General features: G+C 38.0%; 2 protein-coding genes and 1 long non-coding RNA gene across 6 annotated transcripts; 2 read left to right on the top strand and 1 right to left on the bottom strand.

Moving 5' to 3' along the window:
• Positions 1–546: 546 nt before the first annotated feature.
• Positions 547–2,111, top strand: LOC110749205 (uncharacterized). The gene is made up of 3 exons (XR_015825657.1): positions 547–803; positions 949–1,749; positions 1,878–2,111. It is a non-coding gene; the product is annotated as an uncharacterized LOC110749205 (long non-coding RNA).
• TES (ATP binding microtubule motor family protein) lies at positions 1,767–8,188 on the bottom strand. 2 transcript variants are annotated; one of them, XM_021949252.2, is made up of 15 exons: positions 7,974–8,188; positions 7,223–7,475; positions 6,901–6,990; positions 6,716–6,816; positions 6,372–6,485; positions 6,211–6,265; positions 5,767–5,834; positions 5,394–5,453; positions 5,181–5,305; positions 4,629–4,827; positions 4,424–4,516; positions 3,922–4,011; positions 2,929–3,843; positions 2,329–2,639; positions 1,767–2,199 (listed from the first exon to the last, which is right to left on the bottom strand). In XM_021949252.2, the coding sequence occupies exons 2-15, from the start codon at positions 7,452–7,454 to the stop codon at positions 1,872–1,874; spliced, it is 2,781 nt and encodes a 926-aa protein (XP_021804944.2). In that variant the 5' UTR covers positions 7,455–7,475; positions 7,974–8,188; the 3' UTR covers positions 1,767–1,871. The 2 variants fall into 2 exon arrangements, with proteins under 2 accessions (XP_021804944.2, XP_021804943.2); XM_021949251.2 differs by having other exon boundaries at positions 6,211–6,292.
• A 4,927-nt stretch (positions 8,189–13,115) lies between these two features.
• LOC110749140 (sucrose synthase) lies at positions 13,116–19,065 on the top strand. 3 transcript variants are annotated; one of them, XM_088243905.1, is made up of 14 exons: positions 13,116–13,289; positions 15,179–15,312; positions 15,444–15,570; positions 15,668–15,819; positions 15,912–16,104; positions 16,226–16,561; positions 16,655–16,750; positions 16,844–17,017; positions 17,139–17,255; positions 17,370–17,536; positions 17,621–17,845; positions 17,936–18,499; positions 18,585–18,723; positions 18,828–19,065. In XM_088243905.1, exons 2-14 carry the CDS (start codon positions 15,215–15,217, stop codon positions 18,858–18,860), a joined length of 2,421 nt encoding a protein of 806 aa, XP_088100031.1. In that variant the 5' UTR covers positions 13,116–13,289; positions 15,179–15,214; the 3' UTR covers positions 18,861–19,065. The 3 variants fall into 3 exon arrangements, with proteins under 3 accessions (XP_088100031.1, XP_088100032.1, XP_088100034.1); XM_088243906.1 differs by lacking the exon at positions 13,116–13,289 and adding an exon at positions 13,645–14,314; XM_088243908.1 differs by lacking the exon at positions 13,116–13,289 and adding an exon at positions 14,745–14,940.
• Positions 19,066–20,166: the final 1,101 nt, after the last annotated feature.

A 20,166-nucleotide genomic window follows, 5' to 3' on the forward strand; every position in this document is an offset into this window, starting at 1 on the left:
TTATTTATTTTCTACAGCAAGACCTCCGCATTGCATGCACTTACGCCTCAGTAGCCAATACTTTAATTAATATGGTTATTTTTGGAGCAGCTCTCATAGCATGAATCCATGAAGCCTTTCACATAGCGTTTATCTATAATATCAATCAAATAAAACCAATATAAGAATATCAATTATCGAAATATAATTTCAAACAAATGATAAAGCGAGAGAGAGGAAATTACCAGAATTAGTTGTGGTGGCAATGGAGTTGGCACAATTATACAAAACATCCGAAGGTCCAAACTTGCATTTAATCATGCACATGCCAAGGCATATTGAGTTCATCATGCATTTAGTCAAGCCGAGAAAGAGCCAATCAAGTACACCCTGGTTGTTATAGGCAAGAAGGATCGGAGACATCCTCAACTTGACCAAGAGTCTTGCCATTTTGAACCAAATTGGTATAAGAAGGATTGATATCAGCTTGAGCTATTGCAAGAACAAGCCTGCTCATCAAAACCACAGCCCTCAACACAGCATCAATTGCTCCTCACTTTTCTTTGTTTTTCTTTTTCCTTCAACTCTATTTGATCGTCGAACTTTGTTGGTGGTGGAAGCTAAAGCCACAATTTATAGGGATAACCTTTGGCCATCTATGGTTCTAAGCATGATTTGGAGCTAATTACATGAGCTGTAATGAAGCATAGATTGAAGCGATACATGCATGACTATCCTTTCGAGCATAATTGAAGGTGTCTCTTTTGATTTCATGGCGATGACCAGTGAAGACCACCCACAGTTCAGTCCAAAATATTTCTCTGGTGAGCCTCAAATTTTTATTAATTGCTGGATGTAATTCTGGCGGTTTTGTATTCATAATATATATGCTGAGCTGTGCGTATATTTGTTTTCTCATTCTAAGGAAATGACAGAATTATTATTGTTAAAATTCTTGATCAATTGCAGGTCCTTTGATTTAGCTGATCACGGCTAATAATGGAGACTTTTTCATTGAAGATCATTTGCATCGAGTTCCTTCCTTTGATTAAGTCTTTTTGTCTGGACAAAATTCCTTGTGGCAGCTTCATTTTCTCACCTCAAAAGTTAAATTTATATAATTTAGCAATTTTTGGTGTCTATATATCATTATCGAAATCTATAATGTTTCAAGCACTAAAATACTTGCACTTTTAGAGACAAATAACATCATATGTAGAGACAAATAACATCATATGAAAATTTATTGGTAGTTCTCATAAGTTTGAGAACCTAAGTCGTCACTAAAGGTCTGAAATTCGCTGCTAGAGAACGAAAAACCGCCGCATCAGCTCCAAATTCGTCATTTTAAGCAAGATTGGCTACTTTTCTGCTGATTGAAGTGATATATATGTCTCTACTCTGATGAGTTGCACTTTCTTTGATCAACTTTGCAGTTCCTTTGGTTTAGGTGATCATGACTGCAATGGAGCTTTTCCTTTGCAGATTTGCACAGTTCCTTTGATTTTTGTGATCATGATGAACCTCAAATAATTGTTACATGTAATTGAGAAATCCTACATTTTTTTTGGGCCCCTTAATTCCTTCTGTTTTTTTTTTGTTATTATTAATAGGCAATTAGGGATTTAAAGAGGATCCGTGTTGTATTTCTATTTCAGTTTTCAAACAAAAGAAAAACCATAGTAATATCCGAGTGTAAAAAACATCCATGGTGACCGTCGCACCGGAAGATTACTCCAAGACTGCGAGGCTTTCAAGCAAGCCCTCAAGGTTGGCAATATTAATACTAAAATAACCATTTACATTCATTGAAATTGCAAATTAGTACATACATCAAAATTCTTGTTCCTGGATGCACAGCTTACATAACAAAAAAAATTTACACTACTGTTTTACAGATTCAAGAGATTTGATATCAAGTTCCAGCCCATCCATGTTTTCTTATCAGAAGGGTGTGCAAAATTGAGTTCAAACATCTCCTTGCTAACATGTTCACCAGATTCACAGAAGCCCACCAGCTTGGCAACAATTTCAGCACTTTCTTGTACATGTTGCATGTTATGAGGATCTGTCCACAATTTGTTCACCAGTTGCAGCCTCCTCTGTTTTCCTCCTGGGGGAATCTCCCATTTCACATACAGCATTTCTCTTTCATCTGCTGTCAGTTTAGAACTCACCCTCTTAGCTAAATATTCTCTTTCTTGCTTTAGAGCCTTGATGCTGCAAAATCCGTACATCCAAGCAAACATATTGTCAAAAGTTCACAACACAATAAATATATCAGCAGATTATTACAAGTATTTTTGGTTAGTCTTATAAGAGGATTAAAACTACTTGGGATGTATGTACCTGGCTGAGACTGAGCCTGCAGGTTCATCGCCTAAAAGTGCCGGACTTGCATTGCCAAGATCCGAGAAGTGTCGCTCCAGCCATTGCAATCTTCGAAGTTCCACTTCCATATAAATCTGATCAGTAGGGTCTCCCTTGAATAACATATAAAATTGTGTGCGGTGTATAATTGAAACATGGCACAAATGCCACAGCATGACAATTTCCTTCCTCTCCTCCTCAAAAGTCAGCTGCCATGTCTCAGGAAGAGATTCGTCAATTTTATCTGGCCCATCAACTCCGGCTTCTTGATCTTCCTCCAATGCAATAACCTAAAAACCGTATATACCATTAAAAATTCTAGTTTTCAGTCCTCATGAGCTACATTGACGTACACTGCTCTACTTATATTGTGAGAAGGCATAGAGGATGAAGGCAAAGTAAATGTCTGACAAAAGGAAATGAACAATTTAAGAAAAGCAAAACTAACAATCTCAAAAGCCAGAAGTTCATGTCCAATCAATATGCATGCATGTATGCTACTTGACTAGTACACCACATTGAACAATGCACAAATTTCTTGTGGTAATTCTATATAGCTCTAAGGAAAATGTTTCTCACCTGGCACAGCAGAAGGTGCTTTTGGTATGAAAGCTTCGTCACCCGTTCTTTTAACTCGGTAACATAAGCTTTAATGCTCCGTATATTCTCCTCAGCAGCATTCTTGAACAACCTCTGCATTTTCTTCACATTAACTGTGTTTGAATGCTGCACAGCAGGACTTCCCTCTTTGGATGACTTATTATCACTCTTTGATGGAGTAACTTTACATCTCTCAATCACTGTGTCACCACTAGGCATAGCATCGTTGTTCTCAGGCACCTTGTTCTCAGTCTCATATTCCATCACTTTACGAGAAGGGGTCAGAGTTGAGCAAGGGGAACGAATCAGATGCTGCATGTTTGCACTATTGCTCAAGTTGAAAGGAAGGATCTTTTTCTTTTTTGACGGAGTCTTGCATTCTGAAATTTCCTCACTATTTGTAAAAGAAAACACCAGCTGGTCTATAGATTTCTGAACATTCTCAAGCTTCCTTTCTAAACATTGAATATCTTTTGCCTGAGATTTCCATCGAGCGATTTCATCTTTCAGGTTGGCCCCATCTCCAGTCACAGATTCGTCAGCAATGGATCTAACAGCTTGTATGTCCTTTATTTCGGACAGCAGCTTTGCTATAGTTTCAGCAGTTTCTTTATTTCCCAGCTGATGGGAAGCTACCTCCTTATGCAGTACTTCAAGTGCTCGATTTGCCTCATCACCAAGCTGCCTCTGTCGTTCATCGAGCTTTCGGATTTCATGCACAAGCATGGATGGGTCTGTAGAAGTAACTGATCTCCTCACCATTGCCTTCCTTTGGACTGGAGCTCTGGTCCGAGACTGTGGAGTGTCTCTACTATGAATAGGAACTGTTTCATTCTCTCCAGGAAAAGAAAGACACCTGGCGACTTGAGCAGAGGGCCCAAATTGGTTCGATTCCTGAAATTTTTATATGTCAAACAATTAAGGTAATGCACGTGCATAAAAATCATAAACATACACAAACTATACTAGTACCTTCTGCACTTTCTTTACTTTGAGTTCTGATTCAAGTTGTGACTGTGCAAGGTCTCTTTCTCGCTTTAGCTCTTCCATTTCCCTCTCCATCTGTAAAATGAAGTTTCTTTACATTTAGGAGTAATCATATAGATAGAAGGATGCCATTTATGTTTAGTTCTTTGTGGTGTGGGGGGCAAGGAGGAATTATCCTTTGCCACTATTTCATATTGTCCTTTTCTGGTTGATAGAAATTACATGAGCAAAAATGATCAAGTCAATGACCATGACCTTTATAAAGGCCTTCCCACAAACTGAAGAGTATCCTTTGCCACTATTTCGTATTGTCCTTTTCTGTTCGACAGAAATTATATGAGCAAATATGACTTTGAATTCAAGTCAATGACCATGACCTTTATAAAGGCATTCCCATCAATTGAACAGTATCTCTAGGACTCAAGGTTGACTAGCATCCTGCATATTTGATGAACATGGAAAAACCTTGTATTTCTAAGTACCATACCTGTTTGATTTTCAAGTCCTTTTCTTCTAGTATAGACATAAAATAGGAAGGCCCTGGACCTCGTTGCTCTGCTTCAAGTCTGGCTATTTCCTTCTGCAAATTATGTATACGAGGTCAAGCTGGTTTTATCTTAAACCCATTTACAATAAATGAATAATGAGGTTCCACAATCTAGAAGAGAAGGAATTGCTGTTAATTCTTGTACCATGTTTATTTTCGCAGTATTAGTGACTTCCTTGGCACTAGTTGCAAATGAGAGTGTGTTCCTTGTTTGCTCTACATGACTTAAGGCTGGGCTTATGGTACATATAATGGCTGTCCGAGCATTTCCCCCAAGTGAAGACTGCAGTATTCGTGTAAGTTTTGAATCCCTGTATGGTATGTGACCACATCTTTTCACACCACTGCAAAAAAAGAACTTGTGAGACAATCAATCGCATGCACATGTTCAGAAAATTACGAAGCATTGAAAGTCTCCACAATTGTCCCTGAAAAGTACTTTTCTTTTTGGGATGCCACTGATGAGCAGGGACTTTCATGCTCACAGATGAGTATCATATCAAGACTCTGTGCGTGTGTATGTGTGTGTGTGTGTAAATTGGAGCTTTCCTTGTTAAAATGACAATAAGTAATTTTCTAAAACTTTTTTGGCCTGCAAATCAAAGGCAGGGTTAAGATAAGTTGAACTTCAAAGTATAGCTCTATAGGAACAAAAACTACAGAGTTTCTAAGCTAGGAACATTTGGCACTTGGTTACCTTAGCTTCCTGATAACGGTTGTGAGTGTCAACAAGCTACGGTTAATGTGACTACCTTCCTTCAATCTTGTACCATCCGCATTTGTTTGGGAGGCACGTTCACTTCCAGCAAGGTCCACAAGATTCTGCAGAATTCCAGAATTCTATTCAAATTCTAGTGAAGAAAACTCCATTGTTGTTCAATACCAAAAGCCTGAGTGTGACTAAACATACCAAACTGGCTCCAAATGACTTCACAGACCCTGAACTCTCCCGGAGGCTGCTTTCGATGGTCTGAAAAGAAAAAGAAAAAAAGGAATCATTAATTCTATCCTTATTCATGGACCAGTCAAAATGCATATATGCATGCTGGCTCATGTCTGCAACCTATGACATTAATTATGCAGAGGAAAAGTAATCAAGCTATCTACATGCCTGCAACAATTGAACATTGTAATCCTACATTCCAACTTAAGGAAGGAAAAATCGAGAATAAAGGATGTGACAAGTTCATAATGCAGTCTTCATACAAGCTCAATATTATAGTTGCCATTCATAGAACATTTATTTTAAGAAATAAAATCTAAGGAAAAGTTCATCAGTATACCAGCCTGATTATCTGATGTGATCTAGAGCTTTTATCATTTAGGGCAGTTTCTCCCACTTGCCTTTGAGCTGCAAAGACAACTTTTGCAATTAAAAGATCATACAAAACAGAGAAGATGATACAAGGATCATCTTACCCAGTGCAGGAAGTTTTTAACATTTTGTCACCAATTCTGATTCATGTGGTAAATATAAAAAAGCATAGATGCTACGTTAAATCATGGAATACAATACTTAAAAAATTGTATAAGAGAGATGAAAATGGGAAAATATGTTCACTGGATGATAAGAAGTAGCTTAGGGAACAAGATGCAAATCTGATAGATACAACACATTTGTTTATTGGAACAACAATACTACAATAGTAAAGACTGAATTCCAAAAGTCACCTCATATGTTGGCCAAACACCTTACAATTTTCAATGAACTTAAATTAACAGATTACCTTCACATGTTTCAATTAATTGCCTCAAATGTTGGCCATCCTGAACAATTTGTTCCTGTGTTTTGTCCACAATGGTCCCTTTCTACATTAAAAAAGGGCATGAAAAGTTAACATGAAAAAGAATCCATTTGATCTTCATCAGCAAAATTTCTAGTAAGTACCTCAGCGTCATCCAAAAGCCGCAGTGAAGTAGATTTGCGTTTCAGAAGGTCAACAACAGTTTCATTGTAGATCTCCAAAGCAGAAAATTTCAAAACAAAGTCCCTCTCTGGCGTCTATGAGATAAAAAAGATAGCAACAAAGGCATAAGTACTAAAAGGTTATAGGAATTTCCATACATTTATATTGGTAAATGTTCAACATGATTCATCTTTAAGTAATTTGTCATGTACTCAGTTTTTTTTCATACTACTTTCCGATGATCCTTAAACTTTGCCCTTGCAATATGAAGAGGATTCCAATTCCAAAAACCATATCAAACATATTGGTATGAACAATGACTTACATTCTTGATGTGTTCGAAGATGTCTCTCACAGCATGTTCAGTGATTCCTCTCATGGTAAATGTTTTACCACTACTAGTCTGCCCATATGCAAAAATTGTTGCTGCCAGAAAAATAATGTGGAAATGTTAGAACCGGCAAAAGACCTTTTGGCACATTATGAAAGGTATCTAAATCTACAAGTTACCATTCATTCCTGTAAGTGCAGATAAAGCAACATCCTTGGCTCCTTCTTCATACACCTTCTGAGTTGAGCACATTGGGCCAAAAACCTTATCTGGCACACGCAAATAACAACAAAACCAATTATTTGAGTAAAACAACTCTGCTCAGAGAGTACCCTCCCGAAGAAAAAACAAAAAGTACTTTCTTAAGGAAAACGAAAACATTACAACAGCTGTAGCTCAAAATATTTTCACAAATCCAAACTTCTATGCTGTTGTCAAAGGTAACATAATAAGACCTGTGAAAGCACAAGAAGAATATAAAACTTTTGATGTAAGCTATACCAAAGGTGTATGGGTTTGCAGGCCGCTCATGATTTGGATTCTTGAAAACAATAGTGTGCTCATCCAGGCAGTCCCAAGCGATAAGATCATACATTGCTTGCTCTCTCCGGTTAAGCGGCCTCAAACGAACAGTGACTAAAATTTTCTCCTCATGAACTTTTGAACCACCCGGAGTGGAATAAAGGTTCCTTCGGATTTTAGACAATGGTGTTGCCGGTGTCCCAGGCATCATCTTCACTTACTAGCCTCCACTCTACAATACCAAACATTTTATATCTTAGTGGATAGCTCTAAGCACAAGACGTCCCCATCAAAGTAATTCATTTATTGTGCAACGTAACTTATCAGGTGCAGAACACTCTGATTTCAGTAACAATAAAAATTTCAAGGATCTCATCTGGTTCTTGATAGAAACTAAACTAATTCTTGGATTGCAAAACTTAACAGAAACAAATTGGGGAGAAGGAAACCCTAGCTTCAGTAACAAAATCAAGCATTGGCATAAAGAAATCGCGTTCACATCCTAATCTAAAACCTAAAACACCAAACAGAAACTGTCAGACTTGTTTCGAATTCTTGAACTGAAAAGTAAAAACTACCTTTTCAAAAACAAAAGCAAAATTTGAAAAGAAATCAGTGCATTCTACATCAAGCTTCAAGAATCTATAGCACTGAGATCATCAGAAACAGAAACAACAACAACAAAAAACAAAAAACAAAAAGAGAGCCCTAGAAAGAAAGAAATGCTTACAGTAAAAATGGAGTTCTTGAAGATTGAGAGATAAACAGTTGTTGAAGTCCGGAGTGCCAGTGAAGAAGGAGACTATATTATCAAAATGCTAAGAGGTCTGTGACTTTGCGGTCAAGTTCAGAGAGAGAGAGAGAGAGAGAGAGAGAGAGGTGGAGATGGCAGAGTAACGGCTATTTGAGCACTTCTGTTATTAATTTTGGTTATTTTTTCCGTTTGCTTAGGCGCACCTGAGAGAAAAAGCAATAGATGAATATTTCCTTTTTTTGAATTTCTGGCGCCTGAGGTTGCCGCACACGCGTCACACGTGCACTGGTCACGTTCTGCGTTTCAACTTTCAACGGAAAACGGGTCATTAATGCCAAAACGTGCTGCTCCAAAATACGGGCCAAACCCGAAAAAGAAAATAGGGGCCAAGCCCGAAGAACATTAGTAACCGGGCCCGAACAGAAACAAAGCCCAAAAGAAAGGGCCATCCATGTAAAGAAAAGTCAAAGTCAAAGCTCCCGTCAAATCTGAAAGTAACTTTAGATCCAAGCCAACCAAAGTGCAAGCAAAATTCTAAACCCACAAACTCTTTTCTGATAAAGAAATGTGCAACAAGTCAAATTTTCTAAACCTCTTTCTGGTTGAACAGTTCCATTTTGTTGGGATTGTTTGTTGGTGTAGCAACAAGGAACACTACAAACTAAGGGTCGTTATATATGTCACATTTAATTCTATGACCTAAAACATATAAGTAGAGATGTCAAACTTGTTTTCCCTCTTTTTGTCTAATCGAACTTGTTTTCCCTCTTTTTGTCGAATCGAAGATAAACGAATTATGGCCTTAATTATGGGAGTCATAATATTCTTATTTTTGTCAATGAATGAATCATTGAACAATATGACGTTATAGTATATATTACGACTGATGACGTGATGTGATGAGCGCGTTATATTATTGCATTTTACTGAATTCTCTGCAATTTATGGGAGCTGAAACCACCAGCGACCGAACAAATACAATGAGCCGGTATGTTGAATGTGAAGCTTGCTTTTCTTCTGATTGCCAAACTAAGCAAACACATGCATGGTGCATCTGGATATCTGACCACTTTGACAGAAAAGGACGGCACACGCAGAGCCTTTTTCTCTTCCCATGGCATATATTTTCTTTCATTTTTCTACGCCTCACTTGAAGAAAGGTCCTACCACCTTCACTTTGGATTTAACCTGGCCATACTTTTCCTTTCCTTAGGATATAATTATAATCTTAATTAAACAATAAAAATGGTAATGTTATTAGGCTAAATAGTTTTGAAGAGTGCAATAAGTTCAACTATAGATATCCACCAAACGAAAAGGAAAAACATGTTCTAAGTATAATCAACATAGCCTTTAAGTGCAAGAGAAGTAATTTGCACCAAACCACCAATGGAGAGCCATAATTTGAGATCGGTGCCCCCACAAAATCATTCAAACGACCCACACATAACATTGGGAGTGAATTATGACCTAACACTCCTTCACACATGATCTCCCTATAGAAATTAGGTAACTATTTGGACACACTAAGCATTGTGACCTCAAACCCTTCATATTTAGATTAGAGATGGCTATATATGCCAGTGCACTCCCTTTTTCCGTACAAAATAGTTTGGGGTAAATTTTAAGGTGCAATCACTCGCAAATCACATGTGTTTGATAAGTAATTTTGTGTAAATGTTTGAAATAATAAGCTTAAGTTTATAGCTCGCTCCATATTCACTTTTAACTACTAATTACGTGCAAGTTACGAAAAAGTTGAAGATTATTACCATAACGAGGGGCTAACTTTTAAACCTGGATTTCGGGATTTAAGTGTGTCACAATGCTATATTAGCAATTTTTTGGGGTGACTTTTTCCAAGACCATATATAGTGCTAGGTTATTTTACAAGTTTATATGTCTAAGTAAGAAGAAAGGGTCATGATTGGCTCCTTGTACCTGGTGGAGGGTGGCAAGGTGCTTAAGATAGAGAACAGGGGATTGCATGTTGGTGGTCATCCTCTGTCTTAGTTGATCATTGATGGGTCACATTTGTTTTGCAAGTTGCAAATTGTTTATTCCTTCAAACTTAAGAGAAACAATTTCCTGCGGTAGGGGCACACCAGAACATGCGATTAAAGGAAAATAATAACCCATTCATCCAACGTCATATGTTATTATTTATGATGTTTTTTAATATTATTATTTGTTGAGAATATTGTGATTTGTGAGGTTGATTGAGATGAAGGCTTTGCCTAGGGGGATAATGGCTGATTAGGGGCCACAACAGATACTTGCATCACTAATTTAGATACAGGCAGGTGGGTTATGCTATGGTGCAACATCAATGACACAGCACAAAATGTGGACTTTTCTGTGGCCAAGCCTTCACCCAATTTAGGTGTAGTGCTCTCAACATGTATGACTTGTTTATAGAATTGAGAACATTTGGTTCCTACAAACAATTTTTTTTTTCTTTCTTCCCAAATAAAATACCTTGATCTTAAAATGACTGGATTGATTTTGAATTGGATAGACTAACTTTAGTATCTTGAGTTGGATGCTCTAACTTTGATATTTTGGGTTGGCCAATTGATTATGGTTAGATACTCTAACTTTAAGATGGAATCGAAATACATAGAGAAGTGATTCCAATGAAGTCGAAAAGGAACTCAATAAAGCAAAAGCTTGAAGCCATGAAAGCCAAAAACAGAACTTGGTGAATCAAAAACAGAATTCTACAAAGCGAAAAAAAAAAGAACCGAGTGAAGCCAAAAACACGCATCGTGTCTAGCAATTACAAATGAGAATTGTGTAAAAATCAAACTGCCTAATTAAGTTCAATCACAAAAAAAATAGCGTGTTGAGAATATCAAGCCCCAAATTGGGAATTCTAAGCTTTGCACGACAATAGAAAATTTGTTAGCCCTGCCCTTTGTTTTGAGACTTAATATAAATCATTTGCTACCTTAGAATGAATGCATATAAAACTTGTGTATCTTCTTTTCAAGTTTTAATTAAGAAAATTCAAAATGGACCACAGATACTTACAAACTTGAGTAAAAATCGAACTGCCTAATTTGCTAATTTGTTAAGCTTTGATTGTTTTTCAAAAGAAAGTGGTCATTGTTTTTCTAGTAATGCTTTGATTTTGATGATTTGAAAGTGGAATTTCCAAATTTCCTTCCAATGTTTTGATGCTTTGACGTGAGCTGGAAGGCAATTCATGATGCTATGTATGGACCTGTGTACCTACGACTCTACGTGCCAACAAGGATTTGGACACAACTATACTTCCATTGAATTGGAGAATTACAATTTATGGCAGCCCAACAAATTAGAACACTCCTTGAAAGGTAGATGTCAGGGTTGGACTTGGAATGGTCCCCAAGCTCTATATTTTCTTGTCAAACATTTAACCTTATTAATATTATTATTTTTTTCAATGCAATTTAATTTAATTGGTCAAATACTAAAGAGTCGTATATATAATAAAAATACTAAGAGTCAAGTGCTGCTATTTGTATTATATTTACTAAATACATCTTTAATACAAATGAGTCACGCATAAATTAGTGGGGCCTACTTCTATTAATTGTATAGATAGTCATCACAGTAGTCAAATATATATAGTATTATTGGCGAGAGTCATGTCTTCTGTCCTCAAAGTTGGTGTTCTCTTTTTGTTCCTTCAGTATTTACTTGACACGTGTCTTTCAAAATAGCAGGAAGTGCGAGGCGTTTGTCGCATGATCTTGCCTTTTGGCTAATATGGAATTGAAGGAAATTTTGGAATTTGGAGTGTCCACCAGGAGATATTTGGAAACGTTAGACTGTTGTACAAAACTTAAAACCGTAGTCAGGGCCCACGAGTTTAAGCATGCACCCACAAAACAGCGTCCACCAAAACCACTAATGGCATTGGCTAGTAATAGGCAGCCAGTGGATTTTGAAACGACTTTGCTCTTCCTCGTTTTAGATTTCAATTTAATTTTTCCAACTTAATAATTAACACCATGCTTCTTTCTTTCTTCTTACGTACAAATACGAACACCCAAAAACCCAGAGTTTACGTTTAAAAAAGCACACCGAATGCCGCGTCAGCCTCCTACTGTCTCCGTTATTGGAAAGAGAAAGCCATCGACGATGCCTAGCTGTGACCCACTCACCCATATTATTTGGTACAATAGGCCCCACGGCCTACGTGCCACGTTGGGACCACACTATATCCAAAATCCTATGTGTGCATATACGCCACCTACTCCACCTTCGCCCAGTGAGATTCTGTCAGCCGTCCAACCAAAAAATGCCACGTCACTGGAGCAAAGAGGATCTTGGAATTTCGTTTTGCTTTTCTCATTTCCGACAGAGTGACGTGTCCCCCAGCACCGTAAACGCAGCGTAACTGGCGCGTTCGAACTTCCGTCCAGAAGAGCTCAGCCGCTTCCACGTTTTGGTTAGACGGGTAATTAAAAGTAATTAATTACGGTGAAAACTTAAAACTACGAAAGTACCCTTGTAGAAACCGGCCAAAGCCAGTCACCTTTTTGCAGCGTTGAGTCAAGGAAAACAGGAGCCATAGAAAGAAAACCAAGGCAGGACACGTTATGCATATGTACTCAATACAAGAAAAAAAAGATGGATGAAATGTTAGGTTAACCCAGTTAATTACGGCAATGAGTCTGCTTCTTTAAATCCAAGTTCGAATTCTCTTACTCACTCGTAATTTAGACCATCACTTGCTTGTATTAAAAATTAAACAGGAACCAAAATAATTGTAATAAATAATATAATAATCGTACAGGGCCTACAGGGTACATAAACTAGGACAGAAAGTGAGAGAGGAATTAAAAAAGGGATTGAAGAAGAAAGTGGATAAGAGGAAAAGTAAAGCGGTTTTGTGAAAGCAACAAGAAAACCACAGGAGGGTAAGACAATGGTTTTGTATTTTTCACGAAACAGAGGCACTATTTTATTTTATTTTTGAATTAATTTTTGTCAATTTGAAGATTAAAAATGAAGTCAATTACCCACCAGGAAGGTGGAAGTGGGAAGGAAATCATGTGTCATGGAGATATGACCTCTCTCATGCCTCTCTCTCCTCCCCCATAATATAAAAGGGATGTTTGCTCCTCCTTCTCCTCCATCCCATTTCTCATTCCCTTCTTCATTTCTATCATTCTCTGCGTTTTGTGTATTGAACCCCTGCGTTCACTATTCTTTCTTCAATTCATTCTTTTCATTCATTTGTTTCTCCTCTCTCTCTCTCTCTCTCTCATTAGTGAAGAACATATTGGTTGGCATTCCAAGGTAATGTTAGTCTAGTGTTATTTTATACATCCTTGGATTGATCTTTATGTTTTGTTTTCCCGAAGAGGAAACCCAAACAACCCTGTTTTAATTAGCTGAGCTACAAACTCCTTTTGATGCATCGGTAGGTTTGAATTAGACATATTAGTTGTTTTCAGTCGGTTTCACGTCACCTCCGATGATTGCTCCCACTAGCTAATAACATATATAGTAACATTATAGTGTGATGGGATTCGGCATATTCTTCAAACATATCTTCTTATCTAAATGTGTGTGCATATAAATATTATATATAAATGTGTATACGTGTATGGTATAGTATAGTAATTAAAAAACATGAATCCAAAACCAAAGATTGGATTACATTAAACCCATGAACCCAATGGGCTAGAATTCTAGGGTTTTATAGGGAACAACAACTTCAGAGTCTAAAAGTGGCCAAAAGTCCGACTTCTGAATCATCACCCAACCAGCACCTTCTTCGATTAGACCCATGCATGCCCCTCTTTCTCTGCACTTTCCCTGACCGCCACATATTTTTTTTAATTTTTTTTTTTTATCTTTCACACATTCCATGATTTTGGTGCCTTCAATGGAAAAATGACATCAGAAAATCCCAATGGATTTTTCTTGTTGCTCAAGACCTACAAAAAAAGGCAAATGCTTGAATGTCAAGGCTTAAAATTAAACAGCACAAAATTGATTAATTCTCTAATTTCTTTCCATAAATCCTATCATATCCGATTTTCAATTTGTGAATTTACGAAATTACCCCCTGTTTTTTTATGGCTTCTTCTGGTAAGGAAATGAGACTGGTAAAATGGATAAAATAGATTTCCGACTACCCTTCTGGATTTTTTGTTGCCACTGCCCTTTATTATCGTACGCTCCAAGTTGTTTTTTTAACTTGCTAATTTTCGTTCGCGGTTCCACGCTATAAATTGCCCACCAACTTTGTTCTTCCGAACCACAACACTTCTCTTCTCTGTTTCCAAAGGCTCTCTCTCTCTGTGTTCTTTGTCTAGGTAACTCCTTTTCTCTTCCCATTTTTATTTTTCCTTGTGTTCTTGTTCTTCTTGTTGGGTTATTTCTTTAGGCTATATGGTCTTTGCTCTTTTTTTCTTTTGGTTCATCTGCCAAATCACATAGATCAATGCCTTCTGAATGTTGGGTTGAGTTTATTTGAGGGTATATACTCTGTTTTTGCTTTGTAGCACCAGTATTTTGTGCAGATCTCTGTCTTTAATTTTTTTCACTCTGCTTTTGTTTGTTGAAAGTGAAAAAGCTGTTTATCTTTTTGACTGGTTGGCTTGTTTCAGTTCAACAAGCAACCAGTAGAAGAAGTGTTTTTCTTTCATCTTGTTGGTCTTTTTCAGCTTCTCTTTTGGAGAAAAGATTTATTCTTGTCAACATTTGCCAAATGCACCATTTTTATTTTTATTTTTCTTTGATAAAAAGCGTTTTCTCTGCTTTTGCTAAGCACCCTTAATTATTATAAGCCTGGATTTTTATGACGGGCTTGAAGCTTTTTATCTGGCAGCCACTCTGCAAATCCTTTCTGGGTGCATCTAATTATTAAATAATTAAAATCAGCGGTTACGCTGCTACAGACCATCTGGATCTTTTTTCGTTATTCTTAACCACTATTTAGGTTTGCAAATCTTTGTTCAACCGCACTTCTCTAATTAACGTTTGTATGAGGTGGTTGGGGGATGGTGTGTTTGGTTTTGAAAAATCAAAGAAATCTTAGTCTTCTAGAATAATAAATAATGTTATTATTATTATTACTGTAACGTTGGAATTATTGACTTGGTGGTGATTATCCATCTCTTTTTATTGCGAAGCTTCTGGATGACTTGTTATACTCACGGCTTGCTTTGTACTTGCAGTTTTTTAAGGTTCTCTGATTTACCAACCTGCTATCAATGGCGGATCGTGCCTTGACCCGTGTCCATAGCCTCCGCGAGAGGTTGGACGTGACTCTCTCTGCTCACCGCAATGAGATTGTTGCCCTTCTTTCAAGGTACAAGACGTCTCAGATCATCATTGTATCTATGATCACAAAAGGGTTTTTGTTAAATGTTTCAAAACATGCAAAAAGACCATTTTGAAAATTTAAGGTTGCTAATGTGAGAGAGGTTGTTGATATTGCAGGATTATAAACAAGGGAAAAGGGTTTATGCAGCCCCATGAGCTTGTTGCTGAGTTTGAAGCAATTCCTGAAAGTAACAGACAGAAGCTTTTGGATGGGGCTTTTGGTGAAGTTTTGACACACACCCAGGTAAACTTATCAGATCATATTTAATTATAATCATTATTTCTGGGTTCATTTGAGGAATTTTGTGATTTCAACTCTTTTTTTTTTGTTTGTCATGTAGGAAGTTATTGTTCTACCCCCATGGGTGGCTCTTGCTGTGCGCCCACGGCCTGGTGTTTGGGAGTACATCCGTGTGAATGTCGACGCACTTGTTGTTGAGGAGCTGCAGGTGCCTGAGTACTTGCACTTCAAAGAGGAACTTGTTGATGGAAGGTAGATTTTTGGTTTTTAATGTTTAATTTGGTTCTTGATCTGTTTGTTCTGCTGTTTATGATGTTAATAATCTGAGCTGCTTTCGATTGCAGTGCCAATGGCAACTTTGTGCTTGAGTTGGACTTCGAACCATTCAACGCTTCTTTCCCCCGCCCAACTCTTTCCAAGTCCATTGGAAATGGCGTTGAGTTCCTCAACCGTCACCTTTCTGCAAAGCTCTTCCATGACAAGGAGAGCATGCACCCACTGCTCGAATTCCTCCGAGTTCACTGCTACAAGGGCAAGGTTTGTTTTCCTTACACAGATCGATTTCTCTCATTTACAGATTTACCATCATTGATTTGATAATGAACTAAGTACGCCTTGCTGATTTCTTGATTTAATTGTTTTTTTGTTGTTGCTGCAGAATATGATGCTGAATGACAGAATTCATAACGTGAATGAACTCCAACATGTTCTGAGGAAGGCAGAGGATTACCTCTCCACAATTGCCCCAGAAACCCCTTACAAGCAATTTGAGGACAAGTTACAAAAGCTCGGTTTGGAGAGAGGTTGGGGTGACACCGCCGAGCGCGTTCTCGAGATGATCCAACTCCTCTTGGATCTTCTTGAGGCACCTGATCCTTGCACTCTTGAAAAGTTCCTTGGCCAAATCCCCATGGTCTTTAATGTTGTGATCCTTTCTCCCCACGGCTATTTCGCTCAAGACAATGTCTTGGGGTACCCTGACACTGGTGGCCAGGTCAGTTTACAAGCCTGAGGTCTTATGCTTAACATTTTCTTTTTGTGTCTGTTTAGGTTACCTGATTTTTGGTTATGGATTATGTTTTTCTAGGTTGTTTATATCTTGGATCAAGTTCGTGCTTTGGAGACTGAGATGCTTAAGCGTATTAAGCAACAGGGACTGGATATCACTCCCCGCATTATTATTGTGAGTCTTGCTTGAAATCTTTTAGCTCCTTTATTCTTGTTGTTTGGTGATATTGTACCTTATTGTGATGGCTTGATTCTGTTTTCTCCCCAGCTCACCAGGCTTCTTCCTGATGCGGTTGGAACAACATGCGGTGAGCGTCTTGAGAAAGTATACAACACAGAGTATTCCCATATTCTTCGTGTTCCCTTCAGAACAGAGAAGGGTATTGTCCGCAGATGGATCTCGAGATTTGAAGTCTGGCCCTACCTAGAGACTTATGCTGAGGTGAACTTTTTATTGATACTGTCAGCAGCCATATTTTGTTTCTTGAGTGACAAATGTTCCATTGATTTTTGGTTTTTGCTTGTACTTGGTTCTAAGAAATACCAATTTTTTTTGTTATCAGGATGCGATCCAGGAACTTTCCAAGGAATTACACGGCAAGCCTGATCTCATCATCGGAAACTACAGTGATGGGAACATTGTGGCCTCATGGATGGCACACAAATTGGGTGTTACACAGGTTTGTGATTATTACCACTAGATGTAGTTAGTTATGCCCTTTGATGGCTTTTTCATCTGGGTATATTTTTGTGTCTTTATTAACTAAACACATTCTTTGGATGTTGTTTTGCAGTGCACCATTGCCCATGCCCTGGAGAAGACAAAGTACCCTGATTCTGACCTTTACTGGAAGAAATTAGATGACAAATATCACTTCTCATCCCAATTTACAGCTGATCTTATAGCCATGAACCATACTGATTTCATCATCACCAGTACCTTCCAAGAGATTGCTGGAAGGTAATATATCTCTTGCCTCACATTTCTTGTATCGATGGTCAAATATTTTGGGACCCTAATTTTATGTTCTGTAAATGTTTGCAGCAAGGACACAGTTGGCCAGTACGAGAGCCACACTGCTTTTACTCTTCCTGGGCTTTACCGTGTTGTTCATGGTATTGATGTCTTCGATCCCAAGTTCAACATTGTTTCACCAGGAGCAGACATGAGCATTTACTTCCCTTACTTTGAGAAGGAAAAGAGGCTGACATCATTCCACCCTGAAATTGAAGAGCTCCTTTACAGCCAAGTTGAGAACAAGGAACACTTGTAAGTTTCCTTCCATCATCTTTGCCTTGATTATATTTTGCTTGTTCTGTAATTGAACATATGCTAATCTGTTTGTTTGTTGCCAAACAGATGTGTGTTGAAGGACAGGAACAAGCCAATCATCTTCACAATGGCAAGGCTGGACCGTGTGAAGAACATTACTGGACTTGTTGAGTGGTATGGTAAAAATGCCAAGCTTAGGGAATTGGTTAACCTTGTTGTGGTTGCCGGGGACCGCCGAAAGGAGTCCAAGGACAATGAGGAGAAGGCTGAGATGAAGAAGATGCATGAGCTGATTGACACCTACAAGTTGAATGGGCAGTTCAGATGGATTTCATCCCAGATGAACCGCGTGAGGAACGGTGAACTCTACCGTGTCATTGCTGACACCAAGGGAGCTTTTGTGCAGCCTGCTGTGTATGAAGCCTTCGGCTTGACTGTTGTTGAGGCCATGACCTGTGGACTTCCAACATTCGCTACTTGCAAGGGTGGCCCTGCTGAGATTATTGTGCATGGCAAATCTGGCTACCACATTGATCCGTATCATGGTGATCAAGCTTCGGAGATCCTTGTTGACTTCTTTGAGAAAAGCAGGGCAGATCCTAGCCACTGGGACAAGATTTCTCAGGGTGGCTTGCAGCGTATTTTTGAGAAGTAAGCACAGCCCTCTTGTGCAGCAACATAATTTTATTGTCATATGCCTTCTAAATTTTCTTACACCTCTCCTCTGTTTGTGTAGGTATACATGGCAAATCTACTCAGAAAGGCTCTTGACTCTCACCGGAGTTTATGGCTTCTGGAAGCATGTTTCTAACCTTGATCGCCTTGAAAGCCGTCGATATCTTGAGATGTTCTACGCCCTCAAGTATCGCAAGCTGGTAAACTTCTTTGCCTAACACCGTACCGTTTCATGATTTTCTTACTTTCCATTAGTTTTCTTCCTTACCATTAATTTTCTAACTTAATTTGTGTTAATTTGCAGGCTGAGTCTGTTCCTCTTGCCGAGGAGGAGTGAAGGGAAAGCTAAAGAGTAAATAAAGAGGCGGAAGCTTTGGTTGGCTAAGAGTGGAGTTTTCCTCCCTAGTATGAGGATTGTTTTTGGATATATTTTGAACTATTTTTTTTTCGTTTCTTTTGGAATTTTCATTTTACATTCCTATTGGAAATGTTTGAACCTGGGTTTTTAACCCCATTAATCAATTGAAGTCAACTTTGCTTCACCTACTTTTGTTCTGCCATCCAATCACATCTCCTTTTTTTATTTGCTTGAATTAAGAAAAAGTTTGGTTACTTTTGTTTAGCATTATCTCTTCTTTTTGTTGAACGCACTAGTATTTGTAGTGACCACACCAAACACATCATGGTCACAGTGACCCAAAACAAAGAAGAAAAAGATCATGGCATGGTCACCTAACCTAAATTTCTTGAAGTTAGCCTAAGCTAGATTCTTCATAGGTTGCCCTAGATGTAATCTAGTTTCCATTGGTGCATATGCTCCTTTGGAGGAAGGTATATACGGATGAAATTTCCCCAAGAAGTAAGATCTGACCAGTAAGCAAGCAACGACTTTGTGACAAATGGAAAACAATTGCTTACAACTTTTGTGTTTGAGTTGCTCCATTTCAAAGTTACGTAGAGTTCAGCCAATTCTAATCTAACTTCAATTATTTTGGTAACGTTTTCGGAGAGTGTTTTCTGAGAATATTTTCTGAGAATGAAAACAAGAAAACGAATTTGCATTTTCAGGAAATGAAAATGCGTCTGGTAGATTAATTAGAAAACATCTTCAGAAAACAAAAACAATAAAAACGTGTCTGGTAGTACAATTTGAAATAATAATATGTGAGTTATTTTTATGAAAACGTTTTCCACGAGAATGAAAACAACTTTTTCTGTTTTCTACAAGTACACGTGAACTTGTTTTCATTTTATGAAAACATTCTCAGTGTTTTCTGTTTTTGGGCCACCGAATGTGTTTTTGCCTCATTTTTGTTCTCTGAAAATGAAAACAACCTCTTAAAACGTTACCGAACAGGAATGTAGCCAAAAAATTTGAAGAATGTGATTTTGGCCCTAAATAAGCAATACCAAACGGTAGCTAACTTTTATAGTAATTTAATTGGGCTTAGCTAATATGGGTTTCAATGGGTCTAAAAAAATTGGGCTGGAGTTGCCAGCCCTAGGTAAGTTGCTTTCTTTTGTCTTTGGGCTTCAGCATTGGTCAAATAGAAAACTCACTTTTGTTTATTTATTTATTTGTAATTTAGATGTGAAAACATATGAGCATGCAACGGACTTGCAGGGCACCCCATAAGACGCTA

Source organism: Prunus avium, chromosome 7 (genome assembly GCF_965620075.1).
Source record: "Prunus avium chromosome 7, drPruAviu1.hap1.1, whole genome shotgun sequence".
NCBI lineage: Eukaryota > Viridiplantae > Streptophyta > Magnoliopsida > Rosales > Rosaceae > Prunus > Prunus avium.